General features: G+C 38.5%; 1 protein-coding gene across 3 annotated transcripts in view; it reads right to left on the reverse strand.

Annotated features, from left to right (window-relative positions):
• Window positions 1-20,628, reverse strand: part of CNTNAP5 (contactin associated protein family member 5) — a 286,068-nt gene that overhangs the window by 82,216 nt on the left and 183,224 nt on the right. For all 3 annotated transcript variants that reach the window (XM_027461259.3, XM_038182237.2, XM_072040750.1), the window contains exons 13-14: window positions 17,496-17,615; window positions 4,246-4,446 (exon numbers count right to left, since the gene is read on the reverse strand). In XM_027461259.3, coding sequence (XP_027317060.2) covers window positions 4,246-4,446; window positions 17,496-17,615 — 321 coding nt within the window. The remainder of the gene's footprint in view (window positions 1-4,245; window positions 4,447-17,495; window positions 17,616-20,628) is intronic.

Consider the following 20,628-nt stretch of genomic DNA (forward strand, 5'->3'; position numbering starts at 1 on the left):
GAGAGGAACAAAATGCAAATGCAGTAGGACAGAGGCAAGGGAGAACAGCTATGCCTGGCATGAAGGGGTCACGGCATGGAACACCTCAGTGCTGAGGTAACAGGTCTAAACTGGAAGGCAGAGGGCAGAAAAGGAAGCAGAAATCCAGTGAGCAAGTCCTATGTTATTGAGATTTCACAGGTCTTAACAGGGACAAGGAAGAAGTTCGGGAAAAAGATGTGTAGTTTAGGATGGACATTTGAAATCAAAGCTTGAAGCTACATGGTGTGGTAATTCTACTGGAGAGAAAAAAAAAAAAAAAAGGAGAAGAAAAAAAGACATTCCTATTTCTTTGATTTTGCTCTAACACTGATCTTTTCTCAGTCTCTGCCTACATAAATGTGCTATGAACTTGACTGACTGTCAGCCAAGTATTGTAAAGCAAGCTATTCTGCCACTGATACATCCATCACTGTATTGTCCTTGATATGGTGTATGTGAGGTGGCTTTCCAAACATTAAGCCTTTGAGTGCGCTTGCTATGAACCCAGTGCTTCTTGCAACCTGGGTAAATTCAGTCAGAAGTGAGAGGGTTTGTTTGGTTGTTTTCACACCTTAAAACATCTTATCTATTAGCAGTGTAATAAAATGTGCATGTGCACACATGCACCTCTCCTTGTACACTTGCCTTAGGTTATTTGCTGAGATGCTCCCCAAGGAAAGGAAATCAGAGCCTTAGGGACCTAAATATCTCTTCTAATTACAAGCCCAATCTTCCTGCCCTCACCACTCAGCTCTTACTAGCTTGTCTTGGTCCTCATCAGATGGTCTGTACTTCTAAGGAGGCAGTGATAAAGTCTGCAGTCTCTTGCTAAGAGTGCAGACGACTTTCCTAATTAACGCCAACTGTCATACTTGCTCTTGTTATGTAGGTGTCTTTCCAACAGGCACGAAAGAGTCACAAGAGATTTGCAATTACTGGTCATAGATTAAAAGTTTCATTTTCCAGCATCGTGAAAGCCAGCTATTACTTTGATGAACAGACATCTATTCCAACATTCACAAAACTCCTGAAAATCCAGCTGATAGCAGAGATGTACAAAAATGCAGTTCAGGGCAATTTAATTTTAGTTTTCAAAGACATGTTTGCAGCTAAGCCATAGTATGACAGTGAGAACTGATAAGGCTGTTCCAGACAGCAGGAGGTGGAGATGAGTAAACTTCTTTGCCAACTGCCAGATTGCATGTCTGACACATTGCAGATGTAAATTCAAGTAACTCAATGGGGAGACTACACTGAATTACACCCACTGAGGAGGTGCCTATGCCTTCAGGGCAAGAGGTAGTAAGGAGAAAGACAAATTCCATGATATAAATTGGAACAATTTTTATGCAAGCCTGGGAGCCTCCCTTGGTTTTTCTCTCTGAGGCAGCCCAGAAAGCAATGTTTGCTCCTTTGCCTAGGCACATTATTTTTTCCCCACATCAAAGCTGTGAAAGCTTAAGTTACTATGTAACAGCATGCACCTCTGTTGGAGAGTGAAGTCAAGGAAGAAAAAGGAAAGAGAAATCTCTTTATTCCTTCTCTGTGAAACATGACAGTGTTTAGATCCTGAAGACAAGGATTTAGGGTTTTGGTGTTACTAGCTGAGATATCCTAACCAGAGGTTCCTTCTCCATGAAGGAAAGAAAAAAAAAAAAAGAAAGACCCAACAACCCCCCACACTAGATGAAGCTCAGAAATGAATTAGATCCTTTGCAGGAAGGGGAACTTTTATAGTTCTGTCAATATACCCCTGGAAGATGTCTTTCCATCAAACACTCACTGCTGGGCTTAGTCCAGAGGTAAGTGATATTCAGCAGAAGGGATTACGTGACATGATGCTTCCTATTAGCCTATGAATGTGGCATTGTTGTCAATACATGCATTTACATACCAACTTCTGAAGGAATATCTAAAATGTGGTTCATTAACCACAATTAAACATGATACCCTTGATTCAGGCATCCAGAAGCCTGGGCCAAATCAAGAAACCAACCCAAAGAGTTTGATTTCCATTCTGTTGCTCTGACCCCCGTATCAAACTCACTACAATTACTCCTGGGCATAAATAACAAAGTTGAGAATATTCTGCAGTGAACCCAGGAAAATGCCCCGAAGTTAATCACACACACATCTCACCTTCAAGTTTAGAAATGGAAATTCTTTAAAATTTAAATTCTTTAAATCTTAGGACTATTCAAAATATTCATGGTGCTCAGCACCACTGAGTCTCTAGTATATTTCTACAACATAGCAGCAGTTCACTTCAAGATGAGTATCAATTAACAAAATGATATTTAATGCTTTTGGGGAGAATATTCCTTTCTACTATTTAAAAACATTGAATACTCAGCTAAGAACAAGTATATTCCCCAAACCTTGTAATTTCAGGAGCTCAGACAATTTATTTTTGAGTATGTTCCAAGTCTAGCCAAACTTATAGCCTCAGGCTACTGAGAAAGTTCAGGATGAAAAATTGAAAGTGTAATTAAAAAGCATACAAAAGGAGGAAGAGAGAGAGCTAGAAATGAGAGTCTGCCACATGCAGAGCACTAGATTGTAATTTTTTCTGATTTATCAGCTGGAGCTGTATTAAAGAGCTATGAGTCTCATATGGTCAACTGTCAGGACCACAGCAGCACTGCAGCAACTGCAAGAGAGCAAACCAGGCTGCTGGGCACCATCCCCATACCCCTTCCCTCGAGGAATCAGTGTCATATCTTTTTTCCTATACAAGTGGTGAAGGCACTACGTATCAGGCTTATTATGTCTGCCAGTTGGTAAACAGCTTTAGCCCTGGAGAAGGATAGTTACATGCAACAGTCAATCTAGCAAATATTGTTATTTTATTTTTCTGAAGAAGTGGGTCTGGATCTCTAAGAAGCATCCCTAGCTTTACAGAGGTACCATTAAGATGTACCTCCAGCATACACTCATAGTGTTTCTTTCTTTGTGTGCATGACCAAATACCTCACAGAAATGCATAGAAGTAAATATGTGCAGACCTGCTCTAATACTGTGTCCTTCACCCTTAAAAAATTATTTCAGAATTAATCACTGTAGTGATTAAATTTTCATAACATGTGTCAAGAGTGGTGTGGGATACAGCAGACAATGACACTGAAAGTATTGATAAGATACTTCTCTCTTTTCATGAGCAGCTCCTGTTCTTTGTTTCCTCTTCCTGCTCTACCCTGGGTGCTAATAGTAATATCTCATTCTTTAAAAAATCATTAGCAGTATAAGCAGTTCTATTCTGCTAGTAAATTCTGCTGATGACAAAAGGCGTAACTCACAGCTTATAAAAATAAACTGCCTGTAAGGAATCTGATCACTAGATCCATAAACATTCAGTGCTATAGTAACTTTGCTGGAACCAGTCATTAGGTATTTTTTAACACAACAGAAACGCTTACTGCAAGCTCCCCTTAAGGATTTTCATGGGATTTCTTCTAACCTACAAATAAATTTAAGAGTTCCTAATAATCAGAGAATTACCAGGACCATACAGACATTACAAGTAACCAGATGAAACTGTGGAGACATCCAGAAATGTGCCCTTAATGGCATTCCTCTTCTCTGGATAACCGAATGTAAAATCCTGACCCCAGGAAAGGGCTGAGTGGAAGTGCTCTGAGTAGCCACTGTAGTTTTGCTATCACAAAAAGATACAAACTAATCAGACCCTCTCTGCTTTGTTGTTGCTGCTACATTAAGTCAAAGAAAAAAACTTGATCCTTCTAGCAAGAGGTGAAAATTACTTTTGCCCCAGAAACTGTTCTACCAAGCACTTTAAACATTATAATCAAGACTGTCAGATTTGGAAGAGGATACACCCTTCCTACTCAGAACCATTCTGAGTCTGGGCTCTTATGCTGTCTCTTTTTAATACAGAGTTAAAACTGTAAATGAATGAAAAGAGCCATTTATCTTCAGCTAAACACATCTTTACTGCTTTCCAGCTAGTACTTTCCATTGCTGAAGCTTTCAGACCCTTTGTACTCATGAACTTACACAGTGGAAACTCCCCTACAGAGCTCTGTCCATCTCACGTCAGAGGGTAGCCACTGCACAGTGGGATCCAAGACAGTCAAAGGCTTTTCACTCTATTCTGTATTGCTAGTACACGTGCAGTTTTCTTTCTCCTTAGTTACAAGTGCAGCCTGCACCTGCTATATAATCAATAGCAGTTAACAAGGAAAGATTTGGGATCATGGTACTTACTTGGGGTGTTCAGGAGACGTGACTTTCTGCAGTGGTAGGCTGCCTCCTGTTCGCAGTACTCCGCACTGTTTATCACAGCTTCAAGCTGCTCCATGCTACTGTTGTAGTTAAAGGACATGGTGTACGGCTTCTCCAGACCAGCTCCTTGGACTCTAGTTAGCTCTGTGTTGTTGTGCTGCACTGCAGTCCAGATCTTATCTTCTGTTAAACAAACAAACAAAAAAGAGGATTGAGTGGGAAGTTAACAGCAAAACAAACTTGCAACAAAGCAGGAGACAAAAATCAACCTAAGTCTAATGCTTTACTGCATTAGAGACAGGATCAGACAGACCCTGGGCTCTGAAATGACGATGTTGTGATGAGGACCTGCAGGTCAACACATCCCACAGAACTTTCTCCCTAAACCAGCTTGAGCAAATTCTACAGCCTGCTGTGCCAGAGAGAAATTAAAAGCTTCCTAGGAATCTTGGGAGATCTTCTACATATTCCGTTGCCAGCATCTGGAGAAAATTAGATGCACTTCAGCTGTCTTCAGTCTTGAGAGAAAAGACTTAATAATATGGATCAGGATGGTAACTTTCATCTTCTGCAAACATAGCCTGACCTGAGTGTACAGCCCACTGTTACAACAACACCACATATGAACTGCAGCTGATAAGCTCACAAAATCACCACAAACAAAATTCTTGGCAGAAAGCTACAACTGCAAACATGTTCTTATTGCCCAGTTACAAGTCAAAGTGCTCATTCTACTCAACTCCCAGATTTTTCTGCACATAAACTGAGCAATGCCCCACTTGGCTGATAGTATAGAACATATGACTCAGCATCTGTAGCTAACTGTACATTTTGATGCTTTTCCATGCTCTGGACCCCATTCTCATTTCTTTCATTGCATTTGCTGGCAAAGCAAAGAATTGCTCAGGTCACAAACAGCAGAATCTAGGCTTATGCACAATCTGCACTGCAACAACCCAGCTCACAACCAGCATTGAGGTTGGCATGATAAGGAGAACATCAAAATTAGGAACAATTAACTTAGCAGGGAGGCTATTTCCCAACAGGTTCTGGTGAGATAGCAAGGGACAAGATAACAAGGACAGTCTGAATGACCAATCTGCTGAGCTGACCCAGAGTAAAAGGCAAACTCTCTAATGAGGATTCACAGGACTGAGCCCAGCACATGCTCCATGATGTTATTAAGAGACACATCCAGTAAATTCCTCTGTAATCAAAGACCATGCTCACCCAGGGATGATACAAGGTACTGATGAGGCAAAAATAAAGGGAAGGAAATTTGATCTTTAAAATTGTGCATTGAAATATTCAGATGTTTTTACTGCCAGATAACTTTGGCTGAATTCTTGCACAGCACTAGCTTTACAGTTACTCCCCAATACACTGGCACAGATCCCAGCAGCTCTGTGGCCACTGTAATGAGTTGCAGTTGACCTATTTTTCCCTTGAGCTACAAATATCCCACAGATGACTTCGACAGAACTCTAATAGGCGTGCATAAACCCTAAATGGACCATCTTTGCAAAGACACATAAGTTAATGGCTTGTCATTATGGAGGCATTCAGATGACAGGCAAGTAACAACAAACATCTGGAAACCATATAAACATGTCTGGTCCAAGTTAGGGAGAAACCACTCTCTGAGCAATTTACAGCATAATCTTGAACTTCAGAAACTGTAAAGACAGTTTACACCCTGCAACCCATAGATTTACTCACAACTCTCATCATTTCTGGGACCGTGAACAGAAGCAGTTTTCTCATAGATCTATAATTCTGTGATTCTTACTGAGTTCAGGATGCTGCTTATAGATCCTTTGAATTGGATCTCAATGAAACACGGGTGCAATGTGCGACACATAAAAGTTAGATTAAAATCACAAGAAATATTGCAAATTTATTGCTTCTAAAACTTGCTTCAGTGCTTGTAACCAGTCAATGCTGTAGCACAATATAAAATCCTACACAGTCCTGCACAGTATATTGCTTCCAAAACAATATAATTCAGTGACTTCATAACACACCTCATACATCCAGCAATAGTGATTCCTATCACCCAATCAACCAGTCTTTTTTTTTTTCTTTTTTTTTTTTTTCCTGCAAATATTGATGTGAACAGAGAGGATTTTTCAAAAACAGCTGAGGATGAACTCACTTCCTCTCACTGAAGTTGATGGAAATTTAAGCCCTGCCTTCACTAAAAAACCTGTATTACCATTGAAAGACAACAAACACTAAATTGATGATATTATAACAAAGATGTAAAAACAAGAGAATTGAATGAACTGCTTTGCTGGAAGTTCCAGGTGGGCAGTCTTAAACTCTTCCACTGAACATCAGTAACATGCTTTTGAGAAACTATAATAAAATCAATGCTCATACTAGTGGCTATATTGCTACTCAGGAAGTACAACAGCCTATAATGCTAGAGTTGCAACACGGTTAACACTGACATGTTTTCCAGACTTTGTACTTGTACACCAGAAAAAAAGTGCTGTGTGGTTACCTGAAAAGCCAAAAGCATCATGATCTGATAATTTACAAGCAATAAAGGACTATTTAGGAAAAAAAAAGGGGAGGGGAGACGACTAAAAAATATCATAGCATGAAAAAGTCTTCCCAAGCAGTGTTGGAAATACAATCCATTAGCGTGTTTGAAATGAGGCTGGACAAAGCACTGTAACGGACAACCATTCATTGACAAGCATATCAAACAGACAACACAACCAGTCTCTCTCTTATCTTCCTCTGTGATTGTTCATTTATTTCCAATGGTCTTGTTATTATTACAACTGCACTCAGCTGTTCCGCTGCAGTCTGAACTTTGACTTTCAAAGACTGCTTTTCTCCACAGGATCTTGTGGAAATGAGAAGTAAACTGCAGATTCTCCACCTAGTTTGTGAGGTGAAAGGGAAAACCAATCAAACTTCTGTCTGTAGTGAATGTAATTGTGATTTAGCATGTAAATCAGAACAGAGAGGAAGAAAAAGTAGTAGCAGAAAGGAAAAATTTCACAGTTATATTTCAGATGTTTTGTAACCTACATATGCCTGATTTATTATGCTTATTAGTTTTGTAGGTTAGATCTGTGTTTTGCTGGTCAATTCAAAGATTGCCTGTATGCTCTGTCTTTGAGCTATAGGTAACTAACAGCACAGCTTCCCAAAAAATATATACATTTGGCTCACTGGTCTAGTTAAAAGAAAGTTAAGCACACATTTTGGACAGTAAAAGCTACCACCATTCAAAAATTATTATTTTTTTTTTTTGCCTGCATATACTTGGTGTAGAAAGAACACAGAATTACATCTTCCACTTTTTCTTTTTTTTTTTTTTTTTTTTCCTTCTGTTTTTAACCCCCCAAAAGGCACTGAAAGAGGCTTAAAAAACTTGAGAGTCTGAATGGAAGCCTTCATACTGGAAGGGAGATCCAACACACCACAGATGCTTGACAAAAGATCTGTTGACAACAATGTTAGGAGGGAAAGGAAGAGAGATGCATTCAGCTTCCTCAGACATGCTTCCTCCCACTTCCCAGGGAAAGAAAAAGTACTTCCATCTTACAAAGGGGAATGTGAGATGTAGAGGGACTAGTTAATATACACAGACTCACACACAACCTGCTAGAAGAATAAGGATTTGTATTCACATCACAGTAAAACCAGAGAATTTCTTCTTTCAAAAGGCCACTTATTGATTTACATGCAGCAAATGAGCCTGAAAATTATTTAAACTTTAGTGTGTTTTGGGATGGAGTGGGAGAGCCAGCACTGTTCCCTACTGCATCTCAGCCAGCTGAGGAAGGAACAACAAACCACTGGAGGGCAGTAAATTCTTGAACCATTTCAAGACAACAGCAAGACCACGTCCACCTGCTTCCAAAGATCAGAAGGCAACCTTTCTTCTAAAGACCCTCACCACTTAGGTCAATTCTTGGGCTTTAATCCTGTACCATTTTCTCCATGTCACACCTGGCAGCATATGGGAAAAGACCATTCTATTTTCTCAAACTCATATATCCAAATACCTACGAGGCTGATATTCATATCTCATATCTGCAAGGCTTCTGCCAAGACAGAGTTGTCTGCCTCATAAGGAGGGTAAGGAATTCTCCTCCTACAGCTTGGTCAGTGTGTACTCTGAAGCCTACAGACAATTATGTGAGAGCTTGCATTTCAGGCATGCTTCAGGATCCACACAAGTCAGGTAGCTGAAATCTGTATATGCACACAGATCACTTCAGTTAGAAAGAGGTCTAAAAGCTGTCTGCAAATTACATTCAAGATTTGCAGACCTCTGCAATGATAATGCCTATGCCATTTGAAAATTGGTCTCCAAACACTGTTCCTATTTCACTCTATAAGGATTGTTTTTTGGTTTTGTTAAAAAATAAATAAATTCTTTACTTTTTTTTTTTTTTTTCTTTTTTTTTTTTTTTTTTTTTCTTTTGTTTTCATTATATTTTTAGGAAGTGACACAGATGCAAACCAAATTGAGTGTCACTAGCTCCTTCTAGCCATTTCAATGTCTGGAAGCTGCTAATCCAAGTAGATAAGGCCATCTTTTCTTTATTTCAACAAAGAGGTTATCATTATCTTTTCCTGTTTGTCCATATTACATGTGTTTTTTCTCCATTTACTCAACTTAATGAGCTCTCCCTGCACATGTGAATTTACAATGAGAATGAAAAAGCTGTTCTCCAGGCAAAGGTCACTGTTTATTTTTACTTTCTATTATTCCACTTTATTATTTTATTATTTTCTCAGCTTGGTAAAATTTGAAACCACATACAAGCTGAAAGTCATTCAAAACCCAGTAGGAGAGTGCAGCCACACCTTCTACTGTGTAACCTGGAATAGTTAAATTCAGCCTTGAAAAGCATATTTCCTAAATGCTTGTTAAATTGTTCCATAATTCAAAGGTGACAATGCTTTAATTTCAGGGTAATGCTACAGCTTTATGACTTTGCAGTTTTATTTAATGGACCAATTTACTAGGATATTACACTGCCTGTATTTGGTCCTAGGAGATGTTTTTACAGCGTGGGACTGCAATGCATTCAGCACATTTCAGACCCTCTGCTTAGTCTCACCCATAGTTCTGTCATCTTGCTGGAAGCCTCCAAGTTGCTTTTGACAGCACACAAATTAAATTGTGGGAAATTAGAGCAGCTGGAAAGCTGGCTTTCAATGAGCTCTGTATTGTCTGATTCTCATTTTTATTCTTCAACTTGAAATATCTCTATGGAGCACATTTCACCCATACAAACTGCATCACTCCTTTGTGATTTAGGAGGTTTGTCACCAAACAAGATTATTCAGACTGATTAAATTGCCAACAAGCCAAACATACGGTAAATGCTACATGAGAGAGAGAGAAATTGCTCTGAGAGCTCATACGATGCATTTGTTTCATGGTGCTCTACATTGAATACTAAATATTGTCCTGAAAGCTGTACCTCTAATTACTGGAGTAACTACACAAAAGACAGACTCTCCTCCTTTGACACTGCATTGTTTTAAGCTGCAGTGGCAGTTTAGCCCAACCACTCCACTATACCCCTTGAAGAATATGAAAAGACAATTTCTTAAAGCAAAAAGCTGTAATTCACTAACTTCAAGGAGCTTTCTGCTAGGAAATCCACACATCATTTTTATTTTTTTCTTATTCCCATTTTGTTTTCTGTTGGCTGACCCAGAAATATGTGCTTTTGCAGCTTGTTTCGTGCTCACAAGCTTCCTCCTAGTTTCCAAGTCAGCTGCTTTCAGGCAGCACACAAGCACCGTGATGCATTTCCATGGAAACTATTCTGGGGCAGTTCCCATTTCCCAGACCTGCGTGCAGCCCACTCTCTGACAGTGCTGGCAGACTGTACCTGCAGGTGCATGTTCCCCAGGGATGTCTACACCCAGGAGAGCTGCCAGCCCTTAAATCCCTCACAGCAGTCAGTAGGCAGCACCTGGAAGGTACAAGGGTTGCAGTGACTCCTCTGGCTCCGCAGATGTGCAGCCCCACCAAAAAGGGAAGAGCTGGGCTCCAAACTCCCTTCTGTCCCCAGGCATGATGTTTGCTCACTCTGAGACCAAGGTTCAAGGGGTGTCTGTCAGCAAAATGATCGTGGTAGGTGACTCTGATGGATGAGAGTGAGACACCTCTTTTGCGACCCCTTGCATCTTCATCTCCCCTGTTATGCTGAAGCTCAGAAATGACAAACCATTACCCTGCCAGCCCACTGCTTGCTAACCCTCCATTTCTGTCTTTCCTGTAATACAGGATATCTGCAAGCAGTAAGAAACATTTTTGTTTATAGAATCATAGAATATTCAAAAAACTGAAGAGGCAGTCAATGAACTACCTCTTAAAGCAAAATGGACACTTCTGCCCTGCACTTACACTGACAAAGCTCCTTCATCCCAGGTGAGTTTTGAGAGCCTCACCATATGACCTTCTGCTCTCATATGTTGCAACATATGCCTTATGATGGCTCAGGTACCTGCATGAGTCTAGCAGACAAGAAGGGGAGCCCACAGGGGATCTGCTGTGCTTCTGGAGCAGCATCAGGAGGCTGGGCAGGACATCTGAAGTCTTCCAACAGGGCACTAAGCACCTGTACCTGGGGCAAATGGATCCCACACTTGTGAGACTGCTGGAGTAACTTTTAGGGAGCCATAGCCTACCTCTAGCTTCTGAGCACTGTGAATGTGGGAGAAGATTGATTAAGCTGCAGTAAGTCCTTGGTTAAAGGTTAGAGGAAAAGTTCTGTTACATTCTTCTGTAATAAAATTTCCTTGGGGGGCCTTCTACATGTGTGAGGGTGAAGAAGGCCTGTGGGACATCTGCTGTAAAGCTCATCAGAAACACAGTGCTTGCTGAAAACAGCAAGGCAGCTGTTGACAGCACAATGCCTTTTACATAATATAAACATTAAATGCTTATTTCATTTTATGAAGTTCTGGAATACTTAATGAAAATTCAAAGCAAATGTATAAATTGTCACAGCTACGTTGTGCCAAAAGACCTGCAGTGTTTGAGGGGATAAGTTGTAAATCTTTAAGGACTGTCTTTAATCTAAGGAGTAGTAAATAATTTGTAAAGGATTCCCATTCATCATCTTCCCCCAGTAATGAAGTCAATCATAATTATAGACAATAAGCTGCAAGGTACATTCATAAACAAACAAACAAGAAAGCAAAGAAAGCAACCAATAAACCAAAACAAATAAACAAAGAAAACACTCTAAAAACTTCCTGCATAATTTCAAATCTGTATCTGACTCATTTTTGACAATCTAAGGGAGTTTCACTATTGAAGTTCTCAGCCCACACTTTCACAGTTGCAGGTAATAAAACCAGAATTAAGGGTGTGACCTTCTCCTCTTCTCTGTTATCTCGAGCCTAACTGGTGTTAGCCCTCCTTTTAACTGGAGAGAGAGTTAGAGTGATTTCTGTATCAGTGTAATTGCTATAAAAAGTAAAAAGAGATAATGATTTCTTATGGAAAAATAGATTAATAATTTATATGCAGATGATCTGAGATTTCTGTGTGGAAAGGGGGGATGCCAGGAATGGTAATGCCACCAGTCCCATAATTAGACTGCGAGCATCAACAGGGATCCCTACAGCAAAGACTGATGTCTGGCCAGCTCACCTTTGCATTCTACCTCATTCTTACTCCAGTCTGTTGCTTGTTCACAGTAAAGCTGAACTGCTACAATATTTTCCTCAAATAGCTGATCAAATATCCTACTATAAGTGGGACTATTGAGACACCTAAAGTATTTAAACACTTCAGCTACAAACATAACTTGTATCTTCCTGAATTCAGCCCTATTTGTTTACATACCATGGAATATGTACTACACAGAAGAACAAAATCTTGATCATTGTTAGCTGAACGAAAGAAAAAAAATGGCTAGAGGCAATTTTATAAAAAATTACAAGTATAACTCTGGTAAACTCTCTCATGTATTTTTAGAATCCTTTACTATATATCCAAGATTTAAGCACAGTTTGCCAGTAGTATTCTGAGACAAAAAATAATGTTTTACTTTTTTTTGCATGAGAAAAATAGGCAATAATTGCATTTTTAGAGGAGTTTGTAAAACAAGAAAAGATTTTTTGTTCATTAATTTTGTTTTTTTTTTTTTTTTTTTTTTTTTTTTCATTATGTCAGTTTCAAAAACAGATCTTGGACTAGCAGCAAGAGCTGGAATAAGAACTAATCTCTCCCAGATCTGCACCTCTGGAGGGAAAAAAAAAAGACACTTGAAGACTGGACAAATATCTGGCCAAGATAAAATTAAGCATTGATCTTATCGCAGTAATTTCTAAGCATTATTGATTTGATAGCCCAGGGTCTTCCTATGGTAAAACAGCATCAGTAAAGAAATACAGCAACAAAATGGCTCTGTATTATAAGCAAATCTTTCAAACATCAGGGGTAAAGTTTATACCAGAGGAGATGAGGAGACTCCACAGAGATGAGGACATCAATAGATTTCTAAGCAACAAGAGAAAAAGAATACAATAGAGACTTGCAGAAGAGCTGTTGAGATGGTCCATTAGCCATTTTCTGCTATCAACTGCAATCAGCCACTGCAGTGGAAAGAGAGAATTTGTTTGGGCTAATTATCAAACAGCATACAGGAAAAAAAATATTTCCCAGCCTTGGTGGTTGCTTATTATCCCAAAACATGACAGGATACATCCTCTATGTACCTTATTCAAAAAAATGTCTAAAGGACCATGGATGACTGGAGAACCCAGGTAATGCCAGCAGAGCTAGTTCACATTCCCATGCAGATGGCCCTGGAACCATGCTAGCTATGTAATGAACAGTAATGAACATAATTAATAATCCCTGTGTGAACCCACACAAACATGTTGCTTTTCATATTATCCACCTACATATGCTCATGGTTTGGGTGCATAAACCCAAACAGGCGTTTCTGATGTGGATTCCTTGTTGTTTATTATAATTGATTAATTTCCCTGTGAAAGTGACTTTGCTTTGGGTGTAATGAGCATAGAGGGCGAAGAAAACATTATGTTAATAAGGTGTGTTTTTGTTTTTTTTTTTTAAATCCAGTTTTGAGTTTCTTGTCTTTCATTATCATTGACCCGTCCCTTTATTCTTATTGTAAGAAAATGCTAATGAACATCACTTCTGTCAATTATGTCCATTCACTTTGGGTTTTCCTAATCTAAATAGCCATGGATTATTTACTTTTAGCCTTTCTTTGTACAGATATCTTTCTATGCCTTTAATTAGTTACATTAATACTCCTGACTATCTCCTATTTCAACAAGATATTTTACTTTTACTTGAAATAAACAGCCTTCAAGACAAGATCCTTCTGAAGTGCTTCCCATACTCTTTCTTATTCTTGACCAACCAATTTAAGTAAGAGCATGTCATCTACAATGTTTGTCACTTTGCTTTTTCAGCTACTTCTCCAGACAATGAATAAATATATTTCTCCACTCTGGTATCAGCAGATATCCTGTGACACTCTACTGCTAAATTTCTCGCCAGGCTGCTTTTTCTCCCTGCAAAAATGTCCTTTCCCTTATTTCCCTCTCCTTCTTTATCTGTGTCTTATTGTCCAGTTCCCTCTCAACATACAAGCCTATAATTCTGTGCTTTCTTCAGATTTTTTATTCAACAGTAGGCTGTTGAAGTTGACAGGCTACACAGAAATCACTGGGACCATAGACATACTAAATTAACTCCTAATATCAGATGCCTACGACCAGACACCAATATGTGAGAAAGAAGGTGTTAATCTGACCTGGTTAATAACTGGCAAGGCAATTAAGCATTAATATGTTCAATTAATCAGATAAAAATTAGAAAAACTTTAACCAAATGTAACTGAACATTAAGGAACAACACTTCTCTAGATGCATCGATGCTGCTCATTTCTGATGATCTGACTCCTTTGAATACATCTTTCACAAATGCAAGGCACTGCAATTCCCACAAGTCATTAGCTCTTGCACCTCTACTTTTAAAAGCACTAAATGAGTCATTTCCCCAGATTTTCCCTTCCACTTCTAAATTCTTCAGCCTAAACACATTTTGGGCATAAAAAGACTACCTCTTCTTCAACTGCATATGAAAAGAAGATCTGCCAGCCTGAGTAAAACCAAAGCTTCATTTAACCCAGGAGCCAGCCTCTACCTCAAAGGAGAACAGATACTCAGGGAAGCGAGGAAAGGCAAAAGGTTTTTCTGAAACTCATTCCCAGTGAGCTTTTCCTCACAGCTGCCTGAGATGGGAGTGCAATTAAACTTCCACATTTAATAGCACCTCTGAATCTATCAGATAAGGATCTTTTTATTTTCCAGCCTGTTTTTTCCTGTCTGTTGATACATTGGACTCCATGGCGTCCTGTGATAATAAGTTTCAAATTGAATTATTCATTGCATCAAGAAAAACAAAACCAAAAATAACTGCTGGAATCCTGCTACCTGATAATTTAACAGTCCCTCAGCTCCCATATTAAGAGAAAAAATTATTCCCTTTTTGCTTTCTCTCTGCCACGTATGATCTCCATGCTTTCCTGAAACAGTTCCTTCATCACCTCATCAATACATTTAGTATGTCCACATATGGAAGCCATCCATACTTCTTGACCATCTACATGTTTCTATTTACAGTAGGTGTGGTATGCATTTATTTCACTGGACAATGTTGTTTGTTTTTCCTCTATTCCTTCCATAATATAGCAACATAGAGGTGGTTTTTTTTTTTTTTTTTTTTTTTTTTTTTTTTAAACTTTCCTTGAATATTGATCCTTTCTGAAAAACAGTGTAGAAACATAAGCTGAGAGTAATAGCAAAATTCAGAATCTATCACTGTGCACATAAATTAAAAGTTATTTATCTCAAACACTTTGCGCTTAATCTATTACTGTAAACATCCAATTATTATCAGCATAATAATACATTCCCAGAGAACATTAAGAAAAAGCTCTTGTGATTAAGGCACCCAAATCATATTGAGATGATAAAGAAACATAGAATGGCTTGGGTTGGAGGGACCTGAAATCCCTCTAGTTCCAATCCCCTGCCATGGGGCAGCATGGATGCTGCCCACTGGATCAGGTTGCCCAGGGCCCCATCCAACCTGGAATTGAATACCTCCAGTGATTGGGAATCCACAGCTTCTCTGGGCAACATAACCCAATTGTACATCAAACTCTCTTGATAATTACAAAATAATAATTTATCTCTGTGCCTCAGTCCTCCTTCACACAATAGGAATAACAGAGATGCCTTTGACAAATGACCTTCCCCTGCCTCGAATGAGACATCTGGGGTAAAGAAGAAATGTGAAAAAGAAAAGTTTTCCAGGCTAGCAGGTTTTGTCAGTTTTCCCCACCTCCACTTTTTTGTAACCAAAATAAAACAAGAATGTCAGCAAGTTCATTATAGACAGAGAGAAAAACTGCTTTCTGGATTTCTGCCAAATAGAATGTATTTGAGGAAAGCAGACACTTTCTGCAAGGAGTTTGTTGAAAATTCTACTTCTTGAGCAGAGATAAAAAGCACTGACAATGTTTTGATCACACATATTTATACAATAAATAATAAAAATGAGCACATTTCCCATACTGAAGATCAAGGAAGGATATTCAGACAGAAAGGTGAAACTGTTTCAGTTCTTACAAAATTCAGCAACAGTGAAGGAGACATTTTATTAAATATTTGTTACACTTGAATAAAAAACATGTTTAATAATGAACTGGTGTGCATTTAATTAACATAATGATTGCCCAATTAAATCAAAATGAAAATTTAATTTGAGGCACTTTAAGTACAAGGAGATTAAGGAGAGAATATGAATATCCTGAGCCCTTTGTTTTCTGGACTAAGCTTAGAGGTGATATGTGGCAAAGTAGCTCTACCAGAGTTAGCACTTTAAAAAGGGTAATAACATTTTCTTTCACCCATACAAAACAAAAACAAAAAAAACCAAACATGAGACAAGGTAGGAAATTTCCTCTACAATTCAAAAACAAAAAGCAGAATGGAGGTTCTACCATATTTCCATCTCCAAATATGGACTGTATTGTAATCTTTCCTCTTATTTTTGCATGACAACCATATAAACAAAATAGAGCTAGCTTATTAAGGAGGAGAATTTGCTAGATGGGGATTTTCATTTTAAAAACTTTTATTTTAGAACTATAGAACTGTAAGTTTGAGGGGTCTCAACCAATAGGTCACTCTTCCAGGCTCTTGCTCTTCTACCTGTCTCTGTGGTAAGAGACAGGAGAGACTGTGTTCTCTCCTCCTAAGAGCATCTCATCTACATGTGTACCCAGGTAGATGAAGGCATTATCTGGAACATTAAAGGCCACACACTTGTAAGAATGAAAATATTATTACTTAGAATGGGAGGGTTAACAGTCAGCTCAATGTAAGGAACATAATAGTCATTCCCAGTTTATTAGGCAATGATCTTCTTGGCCTAATTGTGAATAAGGTTCTGCTTTTTGTGAACATTCTGTTTTGAGACATGTAGAGCCAGCTGAATGTCAGGAGAGGTCATGGGCAGCTCTTTCCCTGCAGTATCCTGACAATAATCTCATGTTACAATGAGAAATAACATCTTTCCTTTGTGTAAAGACAACCTGTTTATTTGTGTACTGATTAAAGGTCTTGTCTCTATCATTTCTTTTACAGATGCACAGTTTTATTTTAAGATCTGGCCCTCTGCTTTCAGCTGAAGCTGTACCCTAGTCTGGAAAGCAAATGTGTAATCCTGTGTAATGGATCTATTTCTGCAGCATTTGATTTGAATCCCACCTCTCGTGTTCTAGTAAAGCAGAAAAGTTATTCAGCAATGAGAGAAAGATTGAATTCTAAGTTTCCAAATCTTTAGTAAAAAAGTAATCTCATTAAGTAATATTATGAAAAAAAATATATCTGCAATGCCCTTTACAAGTGCAAATAACATTGTTAATTAATACCATTTAGCAACATGACAAAGTGATCTCTACAAAGTAATTTCTTTAAGCTTAAGGTTTAGAAATCACTTTTACTTGGATCCTATTTAAGGTAACGCTTCAGAGTTGAACCTCAGTTACTACCAATGCTCTGCTTTTCCCCATTACTGAGAGAACCACTGGTTTCTGGTGTCTTCTTAGTAAATACAACAATAGACATGTTAATAGACATGTTATAGGCAACATCAAGCACCAATGACAGAGTTAGGTCATTACCTGTTATATTGCAAAAAACCTGAAGTGGTCCAAGTGGTCCACTTCCATCAGAATCGATGTAGAAGAAACCTGATGACTTCCCTTGATGTCGGTAAGCCTCACATGATTGTTCGTAGATAGCTTAAAAGGAGATACAGAGAAATTGTATCACATAAACAAGCAGAAAATATATGACACGTAAGAGCACTGCTTTAGGCACTGTCATAACATAAACTTTTGGTTCACTCCTAGCTAACATGGTAGAGTTTCCTGCATGTGGTCCTCAGCCTGTGCTCAAAATTAGGCACATTTAACTGTATTTAACTAGTTTATTGAATTTAAGTATATGCTGGCTTTAAAAAACATGGGTATAGGTCTTATTTTGCTTTAAACTATGTAAATAGTTAAGGAAACAGATATGAACTTTTAAACATGGCCCCATACAGTTAGGGGAGTGATACATGTGAACATCCATGTAATGATATTTCAAAGATATACATGCAAACATACATGATTTACTGCCCGGGCAAATGTTTATGTCTCATCAACATAGAAGACATATTTCTGTCAGTCCCTAGCTTCCCTTTACCACTGTCTACTATCCCAAATTAAAATAAGCCATTATCCCCTAGCAGAAAAGCTCAAGCTCAGATATGGTCTCCATCCTGGGTGACGTCTTTATGCTTTAGAGTTATTTTTATACAACCAACTCTTCCTCTCTGCTTGTCAATATTCTTCTTTTGGAAGATTAGTGCCTAAGAAAATCCATGTGATTAATAAACAAGCACAGCAGGTTGGTAACAGCAATAACTGAAGGAAATCTTTCCACAGGTCAGTGCAATTCCTTGTATTTGAGTCATATTTTCAGGCAAGATACTGTAACTGTCACTTCACATGGGGCAGAGAAGGAAACCCCTTCAGAGAGGGGAGTTATGAGGCATCAGAAAGTCATTGGTATGATCCTGGATCTTGAACAGGAGTGACCTTAAATCCCACTGCAGGAGGACTGATTATTTCCCCAATTTAAAGCACTACCTGATTATACTGATGAGATTATCCATAATAGATTATGATTGTTCAACTAATTGTTAACAAATACAATAAAAATCACAAACTGACTTAGCAGATAAATCAGGACTTCCTTTTTTCTTCCTGTAAGACAGAGTTATTTAGATGAGTGGAAATGCAAGCAAACAGAATAACCCATGCTCTTTCACTAAGCTCTTGAGTGCTACCAGCAGAAAAGCACACAGCATATCTGGGCATTATCTTTGGCTGTTGCAAGGTCAAATCTATCACTTTTCTTAGCCCTTAATTTTATGAGCACATTTTAACCACTATTTGCACATTCATACACCATTATACAGCAAATACAGGACTTATACAGAGTGGGAGATACCCAGGGGAATTTGTGAATATCCCATTTGTTAGCCATTGCATATCTTTTCACAAGCCCCCTCAATTCTTCAAGCTTCAGAGCAGTACAGTTAAATTTGATATAGCATAGTATTTGCTGAGTCAAGGTCATAAATTCAACTGCAAAGTTCCCAGTGCATTTCATCCAGAAGAATCACAAAGAGATTTACATACTGAGCGTAGGCAGAGCATTTTCTCACCACTTTTTAATTGCAGTCCAACCCTCTCCTGAAGGAGGCAGCTATTGTTCTGCACCAGCAGAAATAATTCCCCTTTCCCATCATTGTGCATGCACAAACTAGCATACCTCCATTCCCCAGTTTCCCTAAAAGAAGTTTACCTGATGAAACAAGTTTCAGAAAGACTTAAATGGCCAGTTTGAAGTAGACTTGTTTGACTATTGTCTTGTCTTTCTCATTCTGAAAAAAGCTCTGTGAGAGATGATCACTAACATTTTAATGATGTTTGGAGTTCACTCCTGCCAACAAAACAGAACCACCATTCTAGGGTGTTTCTATCGCCACCCTATAAGATTCTTACCAAATCAAACGCTTGTACCACCAGCTGAAATATATTTTTGCCTTGTACACCTCTATCCTGACCGGAGATCTTTTGCAGGCAGAACACCTCTAAGTGCTAGATATGCACAGCATTACCCTTCCCAAAGTTAAGAAGATGCTTAAGGTGCTCAGCACCTGGTAAGATAGTGCTTTAATTAACACCTATGCTATCATAAACAGAATAAAGAAAGCTTCTTCCTCAGAGTCATTAACCTGATGTAAAGAGAACTATAGGAGCCTATGAGATCTGTAAATTCTCCTTCTGAAAGATGGTCAAGAATACAAACTAAATACAAATAAAATTAAATCTCCAAGCCAGAAACTTTTATTTCAGTATTCACGACTGGAGGAGCAAACAGGGAATCCCTCAGTTGCCAAAGCTCTGACAAAAGTAACTGGACTATGGAGGGTCAGGAGAGAAACTGTAACAGGTGATTAAGTGAGCAACCAAGGAATCATAGTTTGATCAATTTGCAAAGTTCTAAAACTCCAGTTCATTTAGTGAATTTGCTTTCATCATCATTACAGGACACTTGATCTTTTCTTGTTATGGATTATGTCAGTTGGTTTCCCTGAATTGTTTGCTAAGTATTTTTGAAAGCAAACCATGGTGTAACATAAAATTAATATGTTGGCATTGAACTGGCACATCCAGAAACTCATTGTTCATCACAAATGTTTTTCTCCTAAGTGTTTTTGCTACATCTTGACTGTCATTTTGGCTGGAATCCGGATACAGTTTTATCCAAATTGATAAGGAAAGATGTGAAGATTGAACCATTAATAATATGGACAGATACAAACAGAGATAGGTAGAGGGCATCTTTATCACTGCATCTTTGGAAACAAGAAAAGGCTGAATAGAGCTAGAATTCAGGCTAAAGGTGCTCAAGTGGCATAAATCTGAAAGGATACACAAGTTTTGTATGCTTTGGTAAAGCTACAGTTATGTCTGCCTGGTGTTCTCCTTTCGGTTATGACAATTCCAGCAGTAGGTATCAGGGAGTAGCAGAAGAAGTAGGAAAAAGCTATAAGCCCCAAGCTCTAGCACATAATGCATATTCTAACTATCACAACATAGAGAATAGACGTTTTGCTGGACAGTTTATTTTGTAGTTGCACACTGAAAGTTTCATACGCCTGTACTTTAAGCAATTGGTACTACACGCTTCTAGACT

This window comes from Anas platyrhynchos, chromosome 7, assembly GCF_047663525.1.
Source record: "Anas platyrhynchos isolate ZD024472 breed Pekin duck chromosome 7, IASCAAS_PekinDuck_T2T, whole genome shotgun sequence".
Classification (NCBI taxonomy): domain Eukaryota; kingdom Metazoa; phylum Chordata; class Aves; order Anseriformes; family Anatidae; genus Anas; species Anas platyrhynchos.